Genomic DNA, 21,995 nt, shown 5'->3' with positions numbered 1-21,995 from the left:
AGACAGAATGAAAACCAAAGAAATCTAACACTAGCCTTTGCAGCTGTTAGCTTCTTCATCAGGAGAATGGAGGGGTGGATCTTGAAAGGAGGGGATGGTCACTCTTGACACCAAGATGTTGAGGAACCAATGTGAAGTGAGTGAAAACAAATTTCTAACATTCCCCAATCTTTCCCTGAGGAATGAACAAATAATTCTGAAAGTTATGAATAGTTTTTTCGCTTATAAATGCGCCTGTCAACGGTATTGAAGTTTTGTGTTTTAAAGATAAGTACTGACCAACTGTTATGGTTCTATGTAATTATAAAATGTGTTTTTAAGCCAAAAAGCCTGTGTTTTGATATAGTCCCCTAGGTTCATGATTTTTTTCCATCATTTTTCCAGTGAGTAAATTTCATACCTGAAGTGCACTCACTTCCCCGAAAAGTCTTCAAAACAACCATCTGCAGTAAACATAACTTTTCCATTGGATCTTTTCCAGTGACAGATTGTATTTAGATTTTGAAATGAATGAAAATTAGAAGGATTAATCTGGTGAAAAAGACAAATGTTCAAAAAATTACTATAGTGCCTTTCATTGTTCTGATGAAAGATAGTTTTATTTTTGTTTTTTAATTTTTTATTTTCATTATTTAGGTCTCTTCTTACATATTTTTTCACCTGTGGATTCTGTGGAATCACCTATCTCTATTATTGTTTTGCCCTTTGCGAGAAAATAAGTAAGAACAATTCCTTTTGCATAAAAGTGTGTGTGTGTGTGTGTGTGTGTGTGTGTGTGTGTGTGTGTGTGTGTGTGTGTGTGTGTGTGTGTCAGTGTGGGATATGAACACAGGAGCTTTGTTTTTCATGTTTGGAAGATAGGAGATGAGTTACTGGTGAAAGTAAAGCAAGTAAAGCTTTGAGAATGGCTTGTGGATTGCGCTTGTATAGACCGATTAGTAGAGTGCATACTTACGAAAGGCAAAGTTCACGGATTCGAGTCGCACTATGGTACACAGTTTTAATTTCCCAGGAAGTTCCATCTGCACCCTCTGCTGCAGAGTGAAAATTCATTATGGAATTGCCGTCCTTCCCAGCTCTTGAAATGTGCAAATCCATCCACAGCTTTGATTGCAGTTTTATTTTTGGCATGAAATGATGAACCCACAACTCATATACAGTGATTCATTTGTACTCAAAATTAGTTGTATTCTCTCTAAAGTGAGATGAAATTTAGTTTTTATGCTTGCTGTTGGTTGGCATTCAACAAATGCACCATCTGATTCCCACAAAGCTGTCTTATAGTTATTTCTCTGTGTAAAATGTGTCCTAATCAGGTGCTGGGTATTTCCTACACATTTCATTGCTGATCTTCCAATGGCATATTATGCACTTTTTTAAGTTTACTTTTCTGTTTTGGTTTTGACTTTTATACACAAAAAAATGTTTTCCAAGAGAACTATGGCCATATTGAATTCAGCCACACTTTTTTCAGCTATAGGAAATGGACAAGAAGGCTCTTTTTTAAAACACAGTATTCCAGTATGTGAATTTGAACAAAACACACATTACACCAATGCTTTTAAAAATAATACAAACATTGGCATTCAAAGTACATTATTCAATTTTAATGATATCAACACCATTTGTCAGCTAGAGCCCATAACTTCATAGAATCCACGGCACACAAATGAAATGCATAGTTTTCTATTGTGGTGACTACAAGTCATATTAGAGGGCTTCAGATAGTGTTGTTTCATGTATTTGAGCTATTCAAGAATTTTTTCTGGCATGTGTGTAACAGTATAGTCATAAACTGCAGAACGCAGACATCAGTATATTCCATTGCAGGAACTGAGATCATAATCTTCCTTTCTTTATTCAGTACATTCTAGTATTTTGTGCTATATGTGAAAGTACATCTTTTCTCTACCTGTATTGACCAATGTGTATTTCTTTCTCTGGTGGTGTGTCGATCCTTTTTTTTGCTTTGAGTTCTGCACTTAACTAACTTGAAATGTTCTTACAACCAAACCTCGGCTCTCAGTCATTGAACCAAAGGTCCCACATTCAAACTCCTGTGGTATAATAGAAAGAAACATTCCACATGGGAAATACATATTAAAAAAGATGCAGTGACTTACCAAACAGGAAAGCACTGGTAGATAGACACAATAAAAAACACGGAAACACACATACAAATATCAAGCTTTCACAACCCACGGTTGCTTCATCAGGAAAGAGGGAAGGAGAGGGAAAGACGAAAGGATGTGGGTTTTAAGGGAGAGGGTAAGGAGTCATTCCAATCCCGGGAGCAGACTGACTTACCTTAGGGGGAAAAAAGGACAGGTGTACACTCGCACGCGCGCACACACACACACACACACACACACACACACACACACACACACACACATCCATCCGCACATACACAGACACAAGCAGACATTTATAAAGGCTGGATGACAGCACATATTACAAGGTAGATCAGAGTTTTGCTTGATATCCAATCGACATACAATATTTGGTACCAGTTTGTGTCTCTGAAATCAGGAGGTTTGGGTGTTAGCAACTTGGTTACACAGAATTTAAATTATCTGATTCTGCTGTATTTTCATTTCCAAAGAATAGTTTTGCCTGGTTATAGACGGAAACTTTTTCTTTTAGTCTAAAATGTCACTCAGATTATATTTTATTATAGTTCTTGGCTATGCTGGCATAAAGTAAAGATTGGTAATTACTGAATCTCATTAGAGAACCATCAATACTAAATTAAGTAGCAAATTTTATAATTGGAGGGGTCCATGGAGGAAAGTGCTTAGCCACAAGAACATATTTTGAGATACTGCATGTTATATGTTTGGTTATATTCAAAGACAGCCACATAAATACACTAAGAGAAAACAATTTGTGTAGTAGACAGTTCTTTCTAATGGTACATATGTAACTAATGGTTGCCAGCATGTGCTGAATTCAGTAACCCAACAAATAACATAAAAAGCCTAATCTTCACTCAGTTGAATGCTAGCACTTTCTAATGCAGACTCCTTCAAGCAGGTTTCATTGTAAAGCTCTGTTTATTTTAATATTCTGAGAACAGTTTGCATGGAAGATTCATAGTGTCACAGTAACTGGAGCACAGCATATCAGTTTTCAGCTGATTCATTTTAGTATCAAATGAAATATGAAATAGATAGGACTTCAGTTTCTTATTTGGATTCCAGTAAAATTGCCATTATTGTGTGTATAATTGGTCTTCTGTCTTTCATACCACTCGACAATAATGGCAAATAGCACCTACATTCATTTGGTGCTATTATCTTCGTTCTAATCCAGACTGCTAGTATGTCATGGTACCAAGTATAAGCACATATTCTCACTTCTGTGCTTATACTCAGTACAGTTAACAAAACAAAGCTCTTCACACAGAAAATGGCCAAGTCCCACATCAAGCATTCTCAGAATGTACAGCCAGGTTGCAAATTGTAGCAACACTTTCGCTCCATTAGTGCCCATGTTAGGTTATAGTGACAACAAATTACCATACCAACGAGATGTACATTATACAGCATCAAAAATTAATACCAATTAAACATTATACATGGAAGTATAGGATGTCTACAGCATTTGCAAAATTTTTCATTATTTGACTGGCAGTGCAAGATGTGGTCCATAGAAAAAATTAGTGCCGCTATGCAAGTAGCACATGGGCAGAGTACCTGGTGATCACTCACTGAATCAGAGTTTGTTTCTGCCATCTGGCCAATATTTTTTATGCCACTGTTGTGGTAGGTGACAACAGCGTTTCTGTGGTATCTTTTCTTGTCTTGATGTGTACAACACTGGTGCACATTATTTGTAATCTTTAGGGAGAACTATTGTAGTAAAAGCTGTACCACAAAACTAAGAAGAAGAAAAAAATCCAAACAAAATTTGTTCAAGTTATTTTATAATTGAATAATTATTCAGGTCTTTGGCACAAACAAAACTAGTAACGATATGCTTTCTTCAAATTACACACTCAGTTATGAGCTGAACAAAAATTCTGTGGCCATTTTATTTGGGACCACTAATATTTGCTATCACACTCAAATTCAAAAACTAACAGGTCCAAATTAAGTTGCCCAAGAGAGAGTTTGTGCATAAAACTATTTACAGAGCCAGTAGACAAAATGGGAAAGATTTCTACTCACTGTGAAGATGACATGTTGAGTTGCAGACAGGCACAAGATTGTGACTCATACAGCTTTTGGCCAAAGCTTTCTTCAGAAAGTGTGCTCCCCCCGCCTCCACCCCCCAAAAACTTTTATAACGAAACTCAAGGGGGGGGGGGGTGAAGAACAAAAATTTAAACAAAATTTGTCGAAGCTATTTTAAAGGTCTTAGCCAAAGAAGATAGTGGTAAATTGTGCACAAGATGTGCTTGTGTGTGTGTGTGTGTGTGTGTGTGTGTGTGTGTGTGTGTGTGTGTATTTACTTTTCTGAAGAAAGCTTTGGCCGAAAGGTAAATGTATAGCAGCCTTTTTTGTTGTGCCAGTCTGAAACTCAAGGAGCCATGTTTCCAGTGAGTAGCATCTTTCCATATACTGTTCTGATGAAACTAAGAGAGAATAAATATTTAACAATGAGTTCGTAAATTTAGGTTGAAAGTAAATTTTCAAATATGTTAGGAAAATAAGTTCAAACAGCTTGGTGGAATGACACAGTCAAGGCAGCCTGTAAAAGGAAAAAGAAGGCGTATCAAAAATGGCTACATACTAGAACTCGGGTAGACAGAGAAAGTTATGTTGAAGAAAGAAACAAAGCCAAACAGATAATTGCAGCATCCAAGAAGAAATCTTGGGAAGACTTTGGAAACAGGTTGGAGACATTGGGTCAAGCTGCTGGAAAACCATTCTGGAGTGTAATTAGCAGTCTTCGAAAGGGAGGTAAGAAGGAAATGACAAGTATTTTGGACAGATCAGGAAAACTGCTGGTGAATCCTGTGGATGCCTTGGGCAGATGGAGGGAATAATTTGAAGAGTTGCTCAATGTAGGTGAAAATACGATCAGTGATGTTTCAGATTTCGAGGTAGAATGGGATAGGAATGATGATGGAAATAGGATCATATTTGAGGAAGTGGAGAAAATGGTCAATAGATTGCAGTGCAATAAAGCAGCTGGGGTATATGAAATTAAGTCGGAACTCGTTAAATACAGTGGAATGTCAGGTCTTAAATGGCTACATAGGATAATTGAAATGGCCTGGGAGTCAGGACAGGTTCCATCAGACTGGACAAAAGCAGTAATCACAACAATCTTTAAACATAGAAACAGAAAAGATTGTAACAACTACAGAGGTATCTCTTTAATCAGCATTGTGGGTAAAATCTTCTCAGGTATTGTTGAAAGGAAAGTGCGAGTATTAGTTGAGGACCAATTGGATGAAAATCAGGGTGGGTTTGGACCTCTTAGAGGTTGTCAGGGCCAGATCTTTAGTTTACGGCAAATAATGGAGAAGTGTTATTAGTGGAACAGGGAACTGTATCTATGCTTTATAGATCTAGAAAAGGCATATGACCAGTTTCCTAGGAGGAAGTTATTGTCTGTTCTACGAGATTATGGAATAGGAGGCAAACTTTTCCAAGCAATTAAAGGTCTTTACATGGCAGTTAGAGTTGACGGTAAATTGAGTTCATGGTTCAGAGTAGTTTCAGGGGTAAGACAAGGCTGCAACCTGTCTCCACTGTTGTTCATATTATTTATGGATCATATGTTGAAAACAATAGACTGGCTGGGTGAGATTAAGATATGTGAGCACAAAATAAGCAGTCTTGCATATGCGGATGACTTAGTTGTGATGGCAGATTCGATTGAAAGTTTGCAAAGTAATATTTCAGAGCTAGATCAGAAAGGACTATGGTATGAAGATTAGCATCTCCAAAACGAAAGTAATGTCAGTGGGAAAGAAATATAAACGGATTGAGTGCCAAATAGGAGGAACAAAGTTAGAACAGGTGGAGTGTTTCAAGTACTTAGGATGCATATTCTCACAAAATGGCAACATAGTGAAAGAACTGGAGGCGAGGTGTAGCAAAGCTAATGCAGTGAGCTCTCAGCTACGATCTACTCTCTTCTGCAAGGAGGAGGTCAGTACTAAGACTAAGTTATCTGTGCACCGTTCAATCTTTCGACCATCTTTGTTGTATGGGAGCGAAAGCTGGGTGGATTCAGGTTACCTTATTGATAAGGTTGAGGTTACAGATATGAAAGTAGCTTGGATGATTGCAGGTACTAGTAGATGGGAACAATGGCAGGAGGGTGTCCACAATGAGGAAATCAAAGAAAAACTGGGAATGAACTCTATAGATGTAGCAGTCAGGGCGAACAGGCTTAGATGGTGGGGTCAGCTCTTTTGAAACGTATCAGGATGTAGCTCTCACAGCACCTGAGGTGTACAGCAAAGACAAGAAGACCATTATGGAGCTGGATGTTGTTGAGAATCCTTTTTTTTTAAGTATTGAATTTTAAGTTTTTTTTGAATGTGTTTGCTTGTAGAGATTTAACATCTGGAGTAGCTGTTGCAACAATATTCATCTGATTATATTCTTCTCAAAGTACTCTTTCATTCACTATAATGAACTGTTGATGAAATTGAGCTGTGTAACTACAAGGCTAGATTTCTCACGGGATGACATGTTCCTAATATCCAATAACATGGGTATCCTAATACATGGTAGTATTGCATATTAGTAAATGCTCTCTCATATTAAGATAGCTCGAGCTTGACACCGTAATAACTAGATTCAGTTTTTGAGTATTTTAACAATGTTGTGGACTTCGTGAAACATGTGCTAATACTTGATGTGCATTTTATCACTTTTGTGTCATAAAGCAAGAGAAAATCATGTACAGATCATCCATTTATCAGCCCATTCCATGCATAAAATGCAGTCTCTTGCATGGAACTCATGGGTTCTTTTAAAACATATGGTCTCTAAGAAATAGAAACCTGGTGAGCTAATAACCCATGTCAATTAGTAATCTCATTTTTTATTGCGAGGTTATTTGGAAGGGCCTGCTTCAGAGCAGTAAAAATGGAAAATGCTATAAATGGGCACTGGAAAATGGGACTCTTTCTATGTTACAGGCATAGACTTAGAGACAATGATTTTGAGATACATCAGAAGTTTGATACAAAAGATGTAAACAACAGAGTAAATGTGAGTCCAAATGATACCTAGCCAGTTCCCAAATTCAGGAATCCACATCAAGACCACCACCTTCAGTAAAATCAACCATTTCTGAATCTGTTCAGTAGCAGACATTGTCTCTATACAGGGAACATGTGAAACAATTCAAAGAGAAGAAAACTGTAGCAAAATCAAAGAAGATAGAAGCATAGGTTTTGATCTGGAAGAAGAAAAAGAAGAAAACACAGGAAACATAGTCTTCCAGCCATTTGGAGCTTGATACAAATTTAATTGAATACATTGTTCTAGAGGTGCAATCTGAAGAAGAAAGACTCTGAATGCATATTCTTCAGGAGTTGTTTCTATGGAGTCTAACAGAGAGAAATGGGCACAGTACATGGAATCTTACCCTAAAGCTCCCCAAGAATGTTAACATGAACATTTTCACGCCCTGGCTGCACTTCATTGTTCAAATATTGGTTGATATTGTTCTCTATGGCTGTCTTGTATTAGGATGTCATTTCTGTTTTGATTGACTTGTTCATGCTTTTTTTCAAATTTACACGCATAAAATGTTAAGTAGGATGAATTGAATAAATAAAGTTTGATGTACAATGATTTCACGTTGATTTTGAACTAACAAACATACAAGTTTAGCAAATGCTGTAATATAAAGTGGAGTAATGTGATATGAGCAAGGTTTTGTATCAGGGTTGAGACTAATATAAGGCTCACCCACCAATGGGCATCAAGTACCTGCCTCATCCAATGAGACACTGAGATGGTCAGTCTCTGGAAATACGTCCATTGTTTGCAAGACTCTCCCATGTGTCCAACAAAGATCCCAAAGTTGACCATGTGAGCATGGGTCTGTTGACCAGTGGAAGTCCATGTGATTCTTCATTTTGGCCTACAAATTTTCAATGGAATTCAATTCCGGTGCTCGGAAAAAACCAGCCAATCAGGTCAGCATCTGTTATGAGAACCATTGCCAGAACCAATGACAGATTGTAAGAATTGGGTTTTGTGGTATGACATGTTCCACTCTATGAACAATCTGTTGCCCAGCCCAGCTAATATGAATGTCAACTTTCACCTTAGAAACATCTTGCAGTTACCGTTCTTGATGGAATTCACTGTAGCAGACCTGCTATGCAATGCCACTAAACCATGGTGTGTCCTCTTGGCATGAGACTTCTTCGCCTTCGCAGGGGTGTGTGCTGAAATAGAATTCTGATCTCTTCAAGCTACTGAAATGACGTAATCACTTTTTCAATAACTCATATGTATTATAAGTGCAATGTTTCTACTTTAAAACTTCATTTACAGTTGCAGATGACACTGATCTCTCTTAATTTATAGCTCAAAATAGATCACAACATATATTGATTTACTTACTTGACATTTCAGAATAACAGTTCTCCTGTATATTCTTCAGTTGTTCTGGTGTTGACACCAAAGCATAAGCAGCTCTCCCCAGCAGGTGGAGATGCTCACTTGCCATCATATGTTGTCAATGTTCTGTATCTTTGATACTCATTCGCACAGTGGAATGTTGCACACTTAACAAGTATCCAAAACAACATTTTCAGTTTTCATGAACATCTTTCATTGGCCTGAGTGTTTGTAAGTGGAACATGTTATTCTATAGAATCGACATGACACACCATAATGATTTGACTCGCATGGACCACCGAGTGGTCCTGCTGGAATTGGATCACTGCATAGGGCAGGCTGTTCCAACTCGTCGGCTCCGTTGTGAGCCGTGGAGCGCTCCCTGCTCCAGGGAGCCCTGTCGCTTGCTGTGACCATTCAAGTGGGCCGGCACGTGGCACGGCTGGCTGAGGCAGGCAGCAAGGCAAGTGTTTTGATGTGCCGGCTGCGTCTGACAAGATCGACAACCTCATACTCTTAGCTGCTACACCAGGATATACGATGTTCAGGAAATAAATAAGAAACAACTGTTTTACAAGAAATGACATACTAAATTTATTGGGCTTCTGTAGCTTGACATTTTCTTTTCATTACAAGATCGGAAATATCAGGTGTCAAAGTGTCCGCAGCGTTAATGTGGCGCATGGCCTTCATTGCTGCATCCTGAAGAAACGATTGTTTCTTACTTTTTACTTTTTTCATCGCTGAGAATAGCTGCTCACAATAATACGTAGATCCAAACAAGCACATGATCTGAGCGGCATTGTTGTGAAGCTTGGGAAATGTTTTTTGCTGTAATGAACGATACCATCGTGACAAATCCAACGTGTTGTAGTACCTCTCTTTGAACAAAGTTGAATTTTGCAAATCAATAATGTCCAATTGAAGTGACGATGACAACTCATCGGGGGAAACTGAAAAAGAAGTGCTGAGCACTTTAAGTTCCATTTCCAAACTAGTGAGGTCTCGGAATCGTGTTTCAAACGACGTGATGAGTTGCTTTAACTTTGCTTGGTAATCGCCGAAAGTAGTTACCTTCAGGTAGTTTTAAAGAAACAAGACAATTGAAGAAAGTTTAATGTCCATTACTCATCTGCCTTTCAAATAAACTTAAATTTTCCATGAACGTTTTGATCTTGTTGTGCATGTCAACTACTAGCTGCCCTTTGCCTTGCAATGACAGATTTACATTATTCAGATGCCTAGTTGTCAGGTAGGAACACCAGGTCTGATACTCATTTTATATCTTTCAGACAACGCATTTCTTCCCCTTCGATTTCGAGAAAAAGGGTATTTCCTCACAAATGGCAAAGACAACATCAAGAACTTTCCCCGTTTTTATTTAATGTGTCATGAAGCAGTTATTTCTTTTTACATGTGTTCTGGTTTATTTCAGTCATTAATATCTGAACTGAAAGCTAATTTGGTGCAAATATTAAGAATAAATATGAAGTCACTACTGTATATTTCCCATTTATATATCTTCTATATTGAGGTATCCGGAAACATCTTCCTTGGTGTTCTGTCTGCAGTGTTGTTTTGTGATTTTAAAGATGAAAGAATTTATCAGTGGGACTGCATTGCAATGGTTTCTAATAAACATATGCATTTGTAGTAATAGAATTGATGTCAGTATTTTTCACTTTTGGTGCAATATTTCTGAGTAATGCCAATTATTTTGTTAAGATTTCACTATATTTACTGTGATGCAGCATTGGAAAGCTTCTAGAAATAGACCTTTTGCCACTAACAATCTAATTGATGACTGTTAACACTGATATATTTGTTGTATTTTCTAAAGGTCCTGGAGAGTGGCAAGAGAGGGTGTGAAATGATCATCATGTTTGCTCCATTTATTTGCAGGATGTATTCAGGATATCATCGTGATGCACGTTCCTTGCGACAGTGGGTATACAACTTTTTGCCATCTTCTGTGGAATCACTAACCCCCGGCTTGTTTGAGGCCAGAGTTCTCAGAGACACAGGTGAAATGTGGCTTGTCGATTTCTATGCTCCGTGGTGTGGCCATTGTGTCAGCTTTTCGCCAGAATTCCAGTTAGTTGCACAGGTATGCATCTGAATTGGAATGTAGAATCTCTTTTTCTCTGTGTTGAATAAGTCTTTATCTTTAGGAGTGAAATAAATAACTATCATTCTTCTGTCTTATAAATTCTCTTTTAAGTGTGTGTGGAATGTCTCCGTGTTCCAGAAACTCGAAGGGCGTGTGCGGTGTGCAAAAGTCGATTGCGAAAAATATCGCAGCCTTTGTGTGCAGCAGCAAGTGAATGCATATCCTACAGTGATATTCTACCCGGGCAGACGTGAAATTTCCAGCCAGTCAGCAGAGCAGATAATTCGTCGTGTTGAGGAGTTCATTGCAGACTTGCAAAGAGATGATAAATATAATAGACATGATGAATTTTAAACTTAGCAAAAAGTAACAATTAGCAAAATACACAAAAAGAAAGGCCCAAAAGTAAGACGGATGCATTGTATTCAGCAACTGTTCCAACCATCTTGGCTTGATGTTACCATATAAGCTTTCCAGTATTGTGGCACAACACAGTAATGAAGACACAAACGCTGTTTACTACAGTGTTCAAGTATACTATGTATCATACTTTTGTATGAACATGTTATGTCAGCAGCTTGCTATAGGCAGAAAAAGAATCTAATGTGATTTTATTATTATTATTATTATTATTATTATTATTATTAGATCTTTGATACTGAGATCTGCAGTCTGTGATACAATTACTCATATTGCAACAAACTATTTTGTACATTAGTGTTACTGTGGTAATTAACAGAGTAAGTGGTTTCAATGCGTTGTACTTCACACTGTACGTCACATACTAGTTTTCACGCGTAATAATAAGCTTTTGCAAGAACCACAAAGTTGCTGTAAATAGATTCCCTGAAATGCAAACGTGATATTCTGTGTTGATTACAGTTCCTTAAGAGTGGTTCTTGTCTTTTCTGTACCAATTTTTGTGAAAATTTTTATAAGTATCACACGTTTTATCTTAATGTTATTTATACTTGTTTGCTGTATTTCCATTATTTCACCAGACAGAGGGCACAGATTTCAGCAGTGTAGTTTCCAAAAAATAGGGATTTGGAGGGTGATGTACTTTACTGCATTTTCATTCAGTACAGCACTCAATGATCTGCTGCTCATTCTGTTAGCAGTTGTAATATTTTTTTTTATCAAATATTCCATTATTTGTAAAGCAAACACAACCTGTGTAGTGAAATTAGCAACTGTTTAGTGAAATAAGCGATTTTACCGGTACGTACAGAATGTATTTACCATATCGATTTTTTTTTTGGAGTTAGTTTATCATTATTTTACTGATATTGGATTTAAATGTAATTTCACAGGTATAACAGAAGTATTATTGTGTGTGAATCTCATTCCCTATTTTTTGTGGTATAACTCTGTTAACTTGTTGCTGTATGATTGGTGCCATGGTTGAAAAAATGGCAGTCACTATTCTGTGTCGTTGAAATAATCATTCTTTGTGATTTGGGCTCTGGAAATATTTCATATTTCTCATAGCTCTCACCTACAGGGCTTCCAAGCTTTTCTGGATGAAAACTGATATTGCCATTAAGAGTTTGAATGTGATAAAAATACACATTCTCACTACTATGAACAATATCCAGCTGAAATAAAGCTCTTCATTGAGTTTATCTGGCATGTTCTTGAACTTTTTCTTCGTCTGTTTAAGAAATTGATAAAATTAGGCATGTCAAGTGATGATTCATTACCACCATTAGTTGAATTTCCACTAATGTTTAGGATACACAATTTTTCATTTAATCATTCACACTTCATGTTTCGTAAAGACCATTATGAAGGAGAGCAATTGGGAGTACGTAATACATTAAGTTTTATTGGTATATTCCCTCATGTGTCTTAACATTATTTCCAAATCAAACCTGTAGTGACAAAAAATACGAAGTTAAACTTCTTTGAAAAAAATAGTGAATGTTTATCTATGGAAATACAAGAAAAAATCCTGTAACTTAATACTTTCTCATTTGTCGTCAAGAAAAATATTTAAATTTAATTTTGCTGACCATTTAGCAAGTTATGAGACTAAATTGGCAATATGAATTAATCTTTTAAGAATCCAATAATGAATGTTGTTTTGAAATGTCTGTATAATTTTATTTGAAATTACACTATCATACATTAGATATTTCAATGTTTGTTGTATTTAAGTCATTGAATGATTATTGAGGCAAGGAAATCTCAAATTCTAAAATAGCTCTCTCTCTCTATCTATTTCACATAAGTTGTAAAGTGTTTCACATTTTCAAGTCAATCTGTAATAACAAACTGATTTGGATTATTGCTTTGTATTTCAGTACACAAAATAACCATTACAGTTCATTGCCAAACTGAGATCTGCTGTGAGGAATATTAGAGGGACATACAATACTTCCAGTTGTTGTTTCCATATCATTATGTATGATACCACCTTTGCAGTATTGTTCTCATACACTTAAAAAATTGGACTGTAATGTCTGAAAAATTATTTTCGTATAATGATGATTTTTATTGGTCTTTAATGTTATAATTTATTTTCTCAAGGAAATTGATCTAATTCTGCTTAATATCATGGGGCCTGCTCATTCTTTCCCACCATTTTTTCACTAATATTCGTGTAGTTGTTTGTGTAATAGGGATGTAAAGGGATATGGTTTCCTGTGATGAGTTGGAAATCTATTCAAGACTGATTATGCTGCAAATACAATTGACTTTGTATGTATAGTATTATTTGAACATGTGTTTAAAGTTTACAGTCACCGCTAATTCTTGAAAGGTGGTGATGGCTTCACTTCAGTGCTCTAGAGCCATACAGTGCTAAGCACAAAATATTTATGACCTGATGGTAAGGACCATACAGGGTGTACTTGAAGGTGCTCACCTTTTTCTTACATGACACACATGCTGTATTATTGGCTCTTGCATAAAATGATATAGCTGTGTTACTTTTCTGTGTTTACTGCGTATCATACTTTTATGTCTGTTAAGTATACCTAATATCTTTTTAACTTATTTTTATTTATTTGCTCTACATAACTGTAAATTTTAATGTTTAGAAGTTAGTAGCAGTTGGAAATCAGATTACACTTACATTTAGCTTAGTTACTTTGGTTAAATAATAAAGTGATAATTAATTATTTGTGAAGTTGGCAGGAAAGGAGATAAAGGGGTGGGGGTGGGAGGAGGTGGTCATTGCTAAGCACTGTAAACTGGTTTTGGCTGTTGTGTTCTTGGTAAGTCACCATTCACCTTACTGTTGTTTACAAAGACAATTATCACAGTGTATTGGTAAAGTATGAAATTAGTGTTGCTATTTCTCAATGTAAATCAGACTTGTTTGTGTATTTGGCTGTCATTATTATAGACCTATTAGTTTGTTTAGTAGAAAGGTGGGAGGGGGGGGGGGGGCATAACAGTGAAACATCTTGAGAATCGACAAATGGTTATAGCTATACTAATGTAATAGTTCTGTGAAAGTTTTGTTGTATGGATGATGGTATGTTTGATGGCTGTTTGACACCGGAACCCATTCTCTCCATTGAAGTTAAAATGTGTAATGTTTTTTATGAGTTCAGTGTCTTATTCTGATGAACAGTTCACAGTAAAGCTTAAAAGGTAGTGTGTCCTCACCATTTTCCTCTTTGTTGTTTATTTTAATGTTTTGATTGATGAAAATTTAACATCTGAGAATCATGTATTTCCTCTTCACCATCTGTTTAAATAACGTATCTAATTGGTGAGCCAAGGTCAACTTTCTTATTTCTTTAAGTGCACAAATACATTTCTGGTGACTGCCATTTGCTACGTGTCCACATCTAGTGAGGTTGTTGTAATACACTAGCAACCAGTCTGCCTTGAAAATGATGAACAAAGTGATAAAATCTGTCTGATTTCTTTGAGGTGTTTCGACTGTGTGCCATTTATCATTCAGTCACAACACATCAACGAATGAGCCAAGTATGGACATGTACGCTATTTATGAAGGAATCTGTACTTGTAACTGATCATTGCATAGCCAGCCAACTTGTGGATATGGTTAAAAAGATGCAGCAACACAATACAGCAATCTTATTTAGATCATAACATAAATAATTTCAGAGTTAAAGGAGATAATTCACTGAATAGTATAAGCATTGAGTTATTGACAGGCATACAAAAAATAACAAAAACTTTTTCTTTTGTATGTGCCTGTTAACAACTCAACACTTTCTTCTATTATTAGGTGAGTTGTCTCCTTTACATCTAAATTATTTACATTCCACCAGTACTTCCTTTATCATATTTAGGTCACAACAATAATGTGAGGTAGTGATAATGTTGAAAAGTACAGTTGTAAAGAAATGTTCATGGAATTAAATACTTAAAAGCTATAATGAGATATGCTAATTTATGATTAATTCATGTTTTGTAAGTGCTGTGTACTTTCTGTGTGGTGAACAAATTTTTATGTATTAGGGTAATGTTCCTTTGCTATTTTCCTCTTTGGGAGAGGAAATGGGTAGAGATTATGAATCTCATCATTAATGGAAGCTGGAACTTTTCATTCCGATGCACTTATGTGGATCGAAGGATTGTATGTTTAATGTGCATAAAGATATATTGACACATTCAAAGTTATGAATATTTGTTACATTTTCCATATTGTAAATGTTCCAGTTGTCTGTTCAGTGCAGTAATAATTTTCTTATATGGTCCCAAATATATAGAGCTGTAAAAGGAAATATGTATATATTTTAAAAATGGAAGTAATAAATGATTTTAAGTATAAAGCTGTTACTGGGTATCATTATTGGGTACTTTCAAGTTTTTCATATTATGTGGCTGTCATTTTCTCACGAGAAGCTCAGATACAGTGTGCAATCTATTGACACTTGGTTACAGTTAACAAGACGTCATTACCCATTTATTCCTTTCTGCTCTTGTTTCAGAAAGTGACTGAATGAATCACCACCATTTTTGCCGTGGCATAATTGGCAGGTACTAACGACTGTTCACTAAGAGAGCAGTTCAATTATTTACATGTTTCATGGCTCATAATTGTCACCTCTTGCTATGATGTGGAACAAGTCATTTTTGTGGTCATAAAACACTTTCTCGGTGAGAAATATGACAATGTGGAAGTTTCCAGAATGAGATTTTCACTCTGCAGCAGCGGAGTGTGCACATATATGAAACTTTCTGGCAGATTAAAACTGTGTGCCAGATGGAGACTCGAACTTGGGACCTTCGCCTTTTGCGGGCAAGTGCTCTACCAAGATACTGGCAGAAGTAAAGCTGTGAGGACAGGGCGTTGGTCGTGCTTGGGTAGCTCAGATGGTAGAGCACTTGTCCGCGAAAGGCATAGGTCCCGAGTTCGAGTCTCATTCTGACACACAGTTTTAATCTGCCAGGAAGTTTCAATGTAGAAGTTGTCTAGAAGAGAAAATTTCAGTGTGTGTTTGAAGTTAACTTTATTATTTATTACATTCTTTACATCACAGGGTAGGTGTACAAGATTTTTATGGGTGAATATCTCACTACTCTGTCACACTAAGGCTGTCGTAGTATTGTACGAGGTATGTCCACAAAGAAAGTTCCATTTGGTTATATAAAACAAATGTGTACAGATACAGAAAAAATATCGTGCAAAAATCTACAACTGTTAAAGTACATTTCTACATAGCTTCCAAAACTTTGTAGGCACTTGTCATAGTTTGGCACAAGTTTGGTATTCCTTCTTCATAGCAGATTGCCGCCTTTATATTCAACCATGTGGTAACATGTTCTTTCAGCTTATCATCGTGATTTCATGAATTAGTGATCGTGAGATTTGTGGAACTTCCATAGCAAGGGCACTAAGTGTAAACTTAATGGTAATGCTTAATCTTCTCTTCAATTGTGGGAACCAGTTCATCAGTAACCACAGACGGGCGTCCACTTCGTTCTTTATCGTGTACTTGATCACGTCCTTCATTGAACTGTCTGACCCATCTTCTAACCATTGAATCACTCGTAGCATTATGTTCGTAAACCTTGCAGATTTGCTGATGAATTTCCTTTGGTTTCACTTTCTTTGCATTTAGAAAATGAATCACAGATCTGATTTCATACATTGCAGCATTTTCAATTATGGCTGACATTATAAAGAAGCACTACAAATCACACGTTGGCAGCAGCAATCTGAACATGGCATACATGTCTTCTTCTTGAGTCAGAGTAACTGTGCTGCGCATGCTCAGAACTGCGATCATAGCACTGCCGCAGATAGAAATAGAAACAGAAGTTACTTTGTCAATGACCCTCGTATTTATGAATGTTACTGACGATTATGAACTGTGACTGATTGTTCACACTAAACTTCACTGGAAAATAGTTGCTTTCTGCGGTGGCTTTTGATATCCCAAATGTTGAAAGAAGTCCTAGAGTGGACATCACATATTATCCTTATTATTCATTTCTGTGTAACAAACACTTTTTTTCCCACAGAATAGGATGCCTTGCAACACTAGTGCATCAAAATTGGAGAAAAGTAAGTCAACATTTTTAATATTTTCATCTCCAAAATTGATACTACCTGTAATGAAACAGTTGTGGAACTCTCACATTTAAGATGGTTTGTGTGGCATCCAGTTCAAGTTCTTATCAATATAGAAGCCGAAGACACTAGAAAATTGTGTAAAGTTTACTCATTTAAATTCATGCATTATTTTTAATGGTGTGGCCAGGCCTTTTGCAGTACAAAACAGCATGTATTGTTCTTTATTTAATTTTAATTAAGTGCAGTGATAGTACATTTGCAGAGAACCAGGCCACCTCTCCCGAAAAGAAAAATTTAAGTTGCATTTTCAAGTTTTGTCATTAGGCATAGTTACAATAACTGCATCATGAGCACAAATAACTACCCATGCAGATATTATTCTACATTCTGAAGATGCTGTTTCATTTTGTACACTCTTAAGTTTCTTAATATGGCACTGTGCATCCTCTCAGTTAGGATGAACACTAGGACTGAGAAGATCTCTGATGCAACAATATTTGAGCATCTCCAGAAGCATATTGTGAACTGCACAATGAAATGCGTTTGGCAAGTTGCAAGAAATACCTACTTCCAATTTAAATTTTGTATACTTTGATTCATTAATTAAAAAAGACCTAATCTGTGAATAGACTCTCTTAAAATCCAAATTGAGACTGAGTATTGTACATATGTAATTGTTTTTTCCATTACCTTTGAGGAGGTGATATGCAGTGAGATTAGTTGGTAATTATTGATATATCTTATTACTTTTATCACAAAGAGGTCTGATAATAGCATTCATTAGTCAGTTTAAAAATATTCACTGTGATAATGATATATTGCCTTTGTTACTGAAAACATTGCATACATGTAAAGGTTCAGTTTTACTGATATAATTGAGATATTATCAACACCACAAGAGTTTTTCATTCTGAAGGAGTTAATGGGTATGGTGGCAACCACATGAATTTATGGACCCTGCATGTCAACAGGGGACTGTTCCAGCTGGTGGAGGCTCTGTAGTGGTGTGGGGCATATGCAGTTGGAATGATATGGGGACCCTGATACATGTAGATATGACTCTGACAGGTGACTCATACGTAAGCTTCCTGTCTGATCACCTGCATCCATTCATTTCCATTGTGCATTTCAACAGACTTCAGTAATTCAGCAGGACAATGCAACACCCCACATGTCCATAATTGAGAGTGGCTCCAGGAACATTCTTCTGGTTTTAAACACTTCCGCTGGTCTCCAAACTCCCCAGACATGAACATTATTGAGCCTATCTGAGATGCCTTGCAATGTGCTGTTCAGAAGAGATGTCCATCCCCTCATACTCTTACGGATTTATGGGCAGCCTTGCAGAGGGTTCATGGTGTCAGTTCCCTTTAGACATTAGTTGAGTCCATGCCACATCGTGTGGCGGCACTTCGGTGTGCTCGCCGAGGACCTACTTGATATTAGGCATGTACACCAGCTTCTTTAGATCTTCAGTGTACATCTACAGTATTACTCTGCAGTTCACCATTAAGTGCCTGGAAGAGGGTTCATTGAACTGCCTTCAAACTATTTCAATACCCTTCAAACTATTTCAATGCCATTCCACTCTTAAACAGTGCACGGTAAAAATTAACACTTGAATCTTTCTGTGCGAGCTCTGATTTCTTCTATTTTATTATGATGATCATTTCTCCCTATACAGCTGGGCGTCAACAGAATATTTTTGCATTCAGAGGAGAAAGTTGGTGACTGAAATTTCATAAGAAGATCCTGCTGCAACAAATAAAGCCTTTGCTTTAATTATTGCCACCACAGTTCATGTACCATATTTGTGGAACTCTCTCCCCTATTTCGCATTAATACAAAATGAGTTGCCCTTCTTTCAACTTTTTCGATGTCCTCCGTCAATCCTGACTTATGCGGATCCCACACTGTGCAGCAGTACTCCAGAAGAGGACAGACAAGTGAAGTACAGGTAGTCTCTTTAGTATACCCATTACATTTTCTAAATTTTCTGCCCATAAACCTCTTAGTCTTTGGTTTGCTTTCCCCATAACATTAGCTATGTGATCATTCCAATTGAAGTTATTCGTAATTGTAATCCCCTAAGTTTCTATATGAATTCACAGCCATTACATTTGTGTGATTTATCATGTAATTCAAATTTAGCAGATTTCTTTTGGTACTCATGTGGATGATTTACACTTTTCATTATTTAGAGACAACTGCCACTTTTTGCACCATACAGATATCTTGTCTAAATCATTTTGCAATTGGCTTTGATGATCTTATGACTTTATATGTAAATGACAGCATCATTATTTAAGATGGCTACTCAGATTGTCTCCAAAATCGTTAATATAAATTGGGAAGAGCAGAGGGCCTATAACACTTCCTTGGAAAATGCCATATATTACTTCTGTTTTCTGTCTAAAATGAGTAATTCTTATTAAAACTATTTGTAATACTTTTGCTTTTACACATTGATCTTTGAGTACTGCTATCAGTGGCCTAAAAAAATAGTTTGTGACATTTCCGAAGCTCAGTTATCTTTTGTATGCTCCTCTACACTCTAAGGAATCCTGTTTATTAACAGTGTATGAACTACATCTGATATTGACTGATTCTTCTTAAGAGCCCACTAGAGCAATTAATTAAATATAAGACCCCACTGGAGCAATGAGCTAAAAATTTAATTTTTCCATCTTTCTATAATTTGTTTTTAAACTTTGTAGTTGGCATGATGGTTTTGGCCTTGTTATTCTCCAGAGATCTCGTCATTAATTAACATTTTGATGAATATGTGCTTTGTTATGAGTGTACCAAAGGCAGAGTAATTTGATTTGATATCATCTGTGATATTTGTGTCTTGTGAAGCTCCCCATTTCTTTTTAACCATTTCATTTGGATTAATAATGTTGAGCAGTTTTTTCATCTGTTTATTTTTGTCTATTTTAAAAATATGGCAATAGGATTTCAAGCACCACTTGTGCATAGTGCATAGTGTCAGTTAAACTTGCTATTAAGGTGAAGAGTTCATCCAACATCCATCTCCTTGTGAAGTACAGTATTTTTGAAACATTTTACACTCTTGATTTTCAGTGTCTGCAACTTTAGAGACACTGTCAACAGCTGTGATCTCTGACCATATATGCTTTAAGTAAAATAACTGTCTAGCAAAGTCACAATTTCATGCAATATGAATTTTTTGTGCTGGTTTCCCATGATTCTTTTTTGCATTTTGAAGTTTGAGGACTCTTTCTTAGTCAGTGGTTCCCAGCCTTTACAAGACCATTACCCCTGCGCACAATTAGATGTTAGCTATTAAACCCCCCCCCCCCCCCCCCCCCCCCCCCCCCCGCCGCTCCCCTTCCTCTCCTCCTGCGACCATAATTAACATCAGCACCTAACCAAACTTTGGACGCTCATTTTTAAAATGATGAAAGATGAATGATATTTAGTGTTTGTAGGCATTTTATTAAACAATGGACTAATAAGTCAATGAGAAAATTGAATACTGCTTATTTTTAAGACCCATTTTTTTTGTAGAATGACTAGCTAACAAACCCAACAGGGTCCATTTACTCATTTTGACAATTTCCCACTATAAACAAAGCCTTATAAGTACTTGTGCTGTAGACTCAGTGTGAGATGATCCTGGACATTTTTTTGTACGCAGGGTGCAGCTGTTTCACATTCCTACAACACGATTTTATAAACATCTCTCTGGCAATGCCTCTTCATAGCTCTATGTTATTAAAAAAGTCCAGAAGCATGTGTATCATGTCTGAGATCAGTAACTCTAATAATAAAATTAAAGCAATTTGGAATATTATTGAAAGGGAAACAGGGCAACCAAGAGCACAGGAAGACTTTAGTGCCATAAAACTGAATGACAAGTGTACTAGCAAACAATCTGAAATTGGAAATATTTTCAATAATCATTTTTTAAATGTTGTGGAGAAAGTAGGATCTAGATCTTCACTAGAAGAGGCAAGGCTTCTAATAGAAGAGGCCATACCTGTGCAGTTTGAAACAACTGTATTTCTACGAACCTCTCCCTCTGAAATCAGTAAAATAATAAACTCACTGAAAAGTAAAAGCTCTTATGGAATTGATGGCATTTCCAGCAAGATACTTAAAGCTTGTTCCCCATAGATAAGTAGGATTCTCAGCCACGTATGTAATACCTCTTTGGAGCAGGGTGTTTTCCCCGATAGACTGAAATATGCCATTGTAAAACCATTGCATAAAAAGGGGGATACGTTGGATGTCAACAACTATCGCCCAATCTCTCTTCTGACAGCTCTATCAAAAATTTTTGAGAAAGTAATGTATTCAAGAGTAGCCTCCCATATATGTAAAAATAAAGTACTAATAAAATGTCAGTTTGGTTTTCAGAAAGGCTTTTCAACAGAAAATGCTTTATACGCTTTCACTGATCAAATAAGAAATGCTCTGAATAACCGGACATCACCCATTGGTATTTTTTGTCATCTCTCAAAGGCCTTTGACTGTGTAAATCATGGAATTCTTTTAGATAAGCTAAATCATTATGGTTTGAGGGGGGCAGTGCACAAATGGTTTAATTCATACTTAACTGGAAGAATGCAGAAAGTTGAAATAAGTGGTTCATGTAATGTTAATACAACAGCTGATTCCTCAAACTGGGGGGGGGGGGGGGGGGGGGGGGGTAATCAAGCACGGGGTCCCACAGGGTTCGGTCTTAGGTCCTTTACTGTTCTTGATATACATTAATGACTTATCATTCCATATTGATGAAGATGCAAAGTTAGTTCTTTTTGCTGATGATACAAGTATAGTAATAACATCCAAAAACCAAGAACTAAGT

The 21,995-nt window shown here is 36.6% G+C and overlaps 1 protein-coding gene across 1 annotated transcript in view; it reads left to right on the top strand.

The window, feature by feature from the left end:
• Nucleotides 1-15,413, top strand: part of LOC126284208 (dnaJ homolog subfamily C member 10-like) — a 112,282-nt gene extending 96,869 nt beyond the window's left edge. Inside the window, exons 11-12 of the mRNA XM_049982975.1 lie at nucleotides 10,449-10,653; nucleotides 10,795-15,413. Of these exons, the coding sequence (XP_049838932.1) occupies nucleotides 10,449-10,653; nucleotides 10,795-11,010 (421 nt within the window). The 3' untranslated portion in view covers nucleotides 11,011-15,413. The remainder of the gene's footprint in view (nucleotides 1-10,448; nucleotides 10,654-10,794) is intronic.
• The last annotated feature ends 6,582 nt before the right edge of the window (nucleotides 15,414-21,995 follow it).

The sequence above is a fragment of the Schistocerca gregaria genome, chromosome 8 (assembly GCF_023897955.1).
Source record: "Schistocerca gregaria isolate iqSchGreg1 chromosome 8, iqSchGreg1.2, whole genome shotgun sequence".
NCBI classification, from domain to species: Eukaryota; Metazoa; Arthropoda; class Insecta; order Orthoptera; family Acrididae; genus Schistocerca; species Schistocerca gregaria.
Note: the sequence above shows the minus strand (reverse complement) of the source record. Positions and strands in the feature narration are given on the sequence as shown.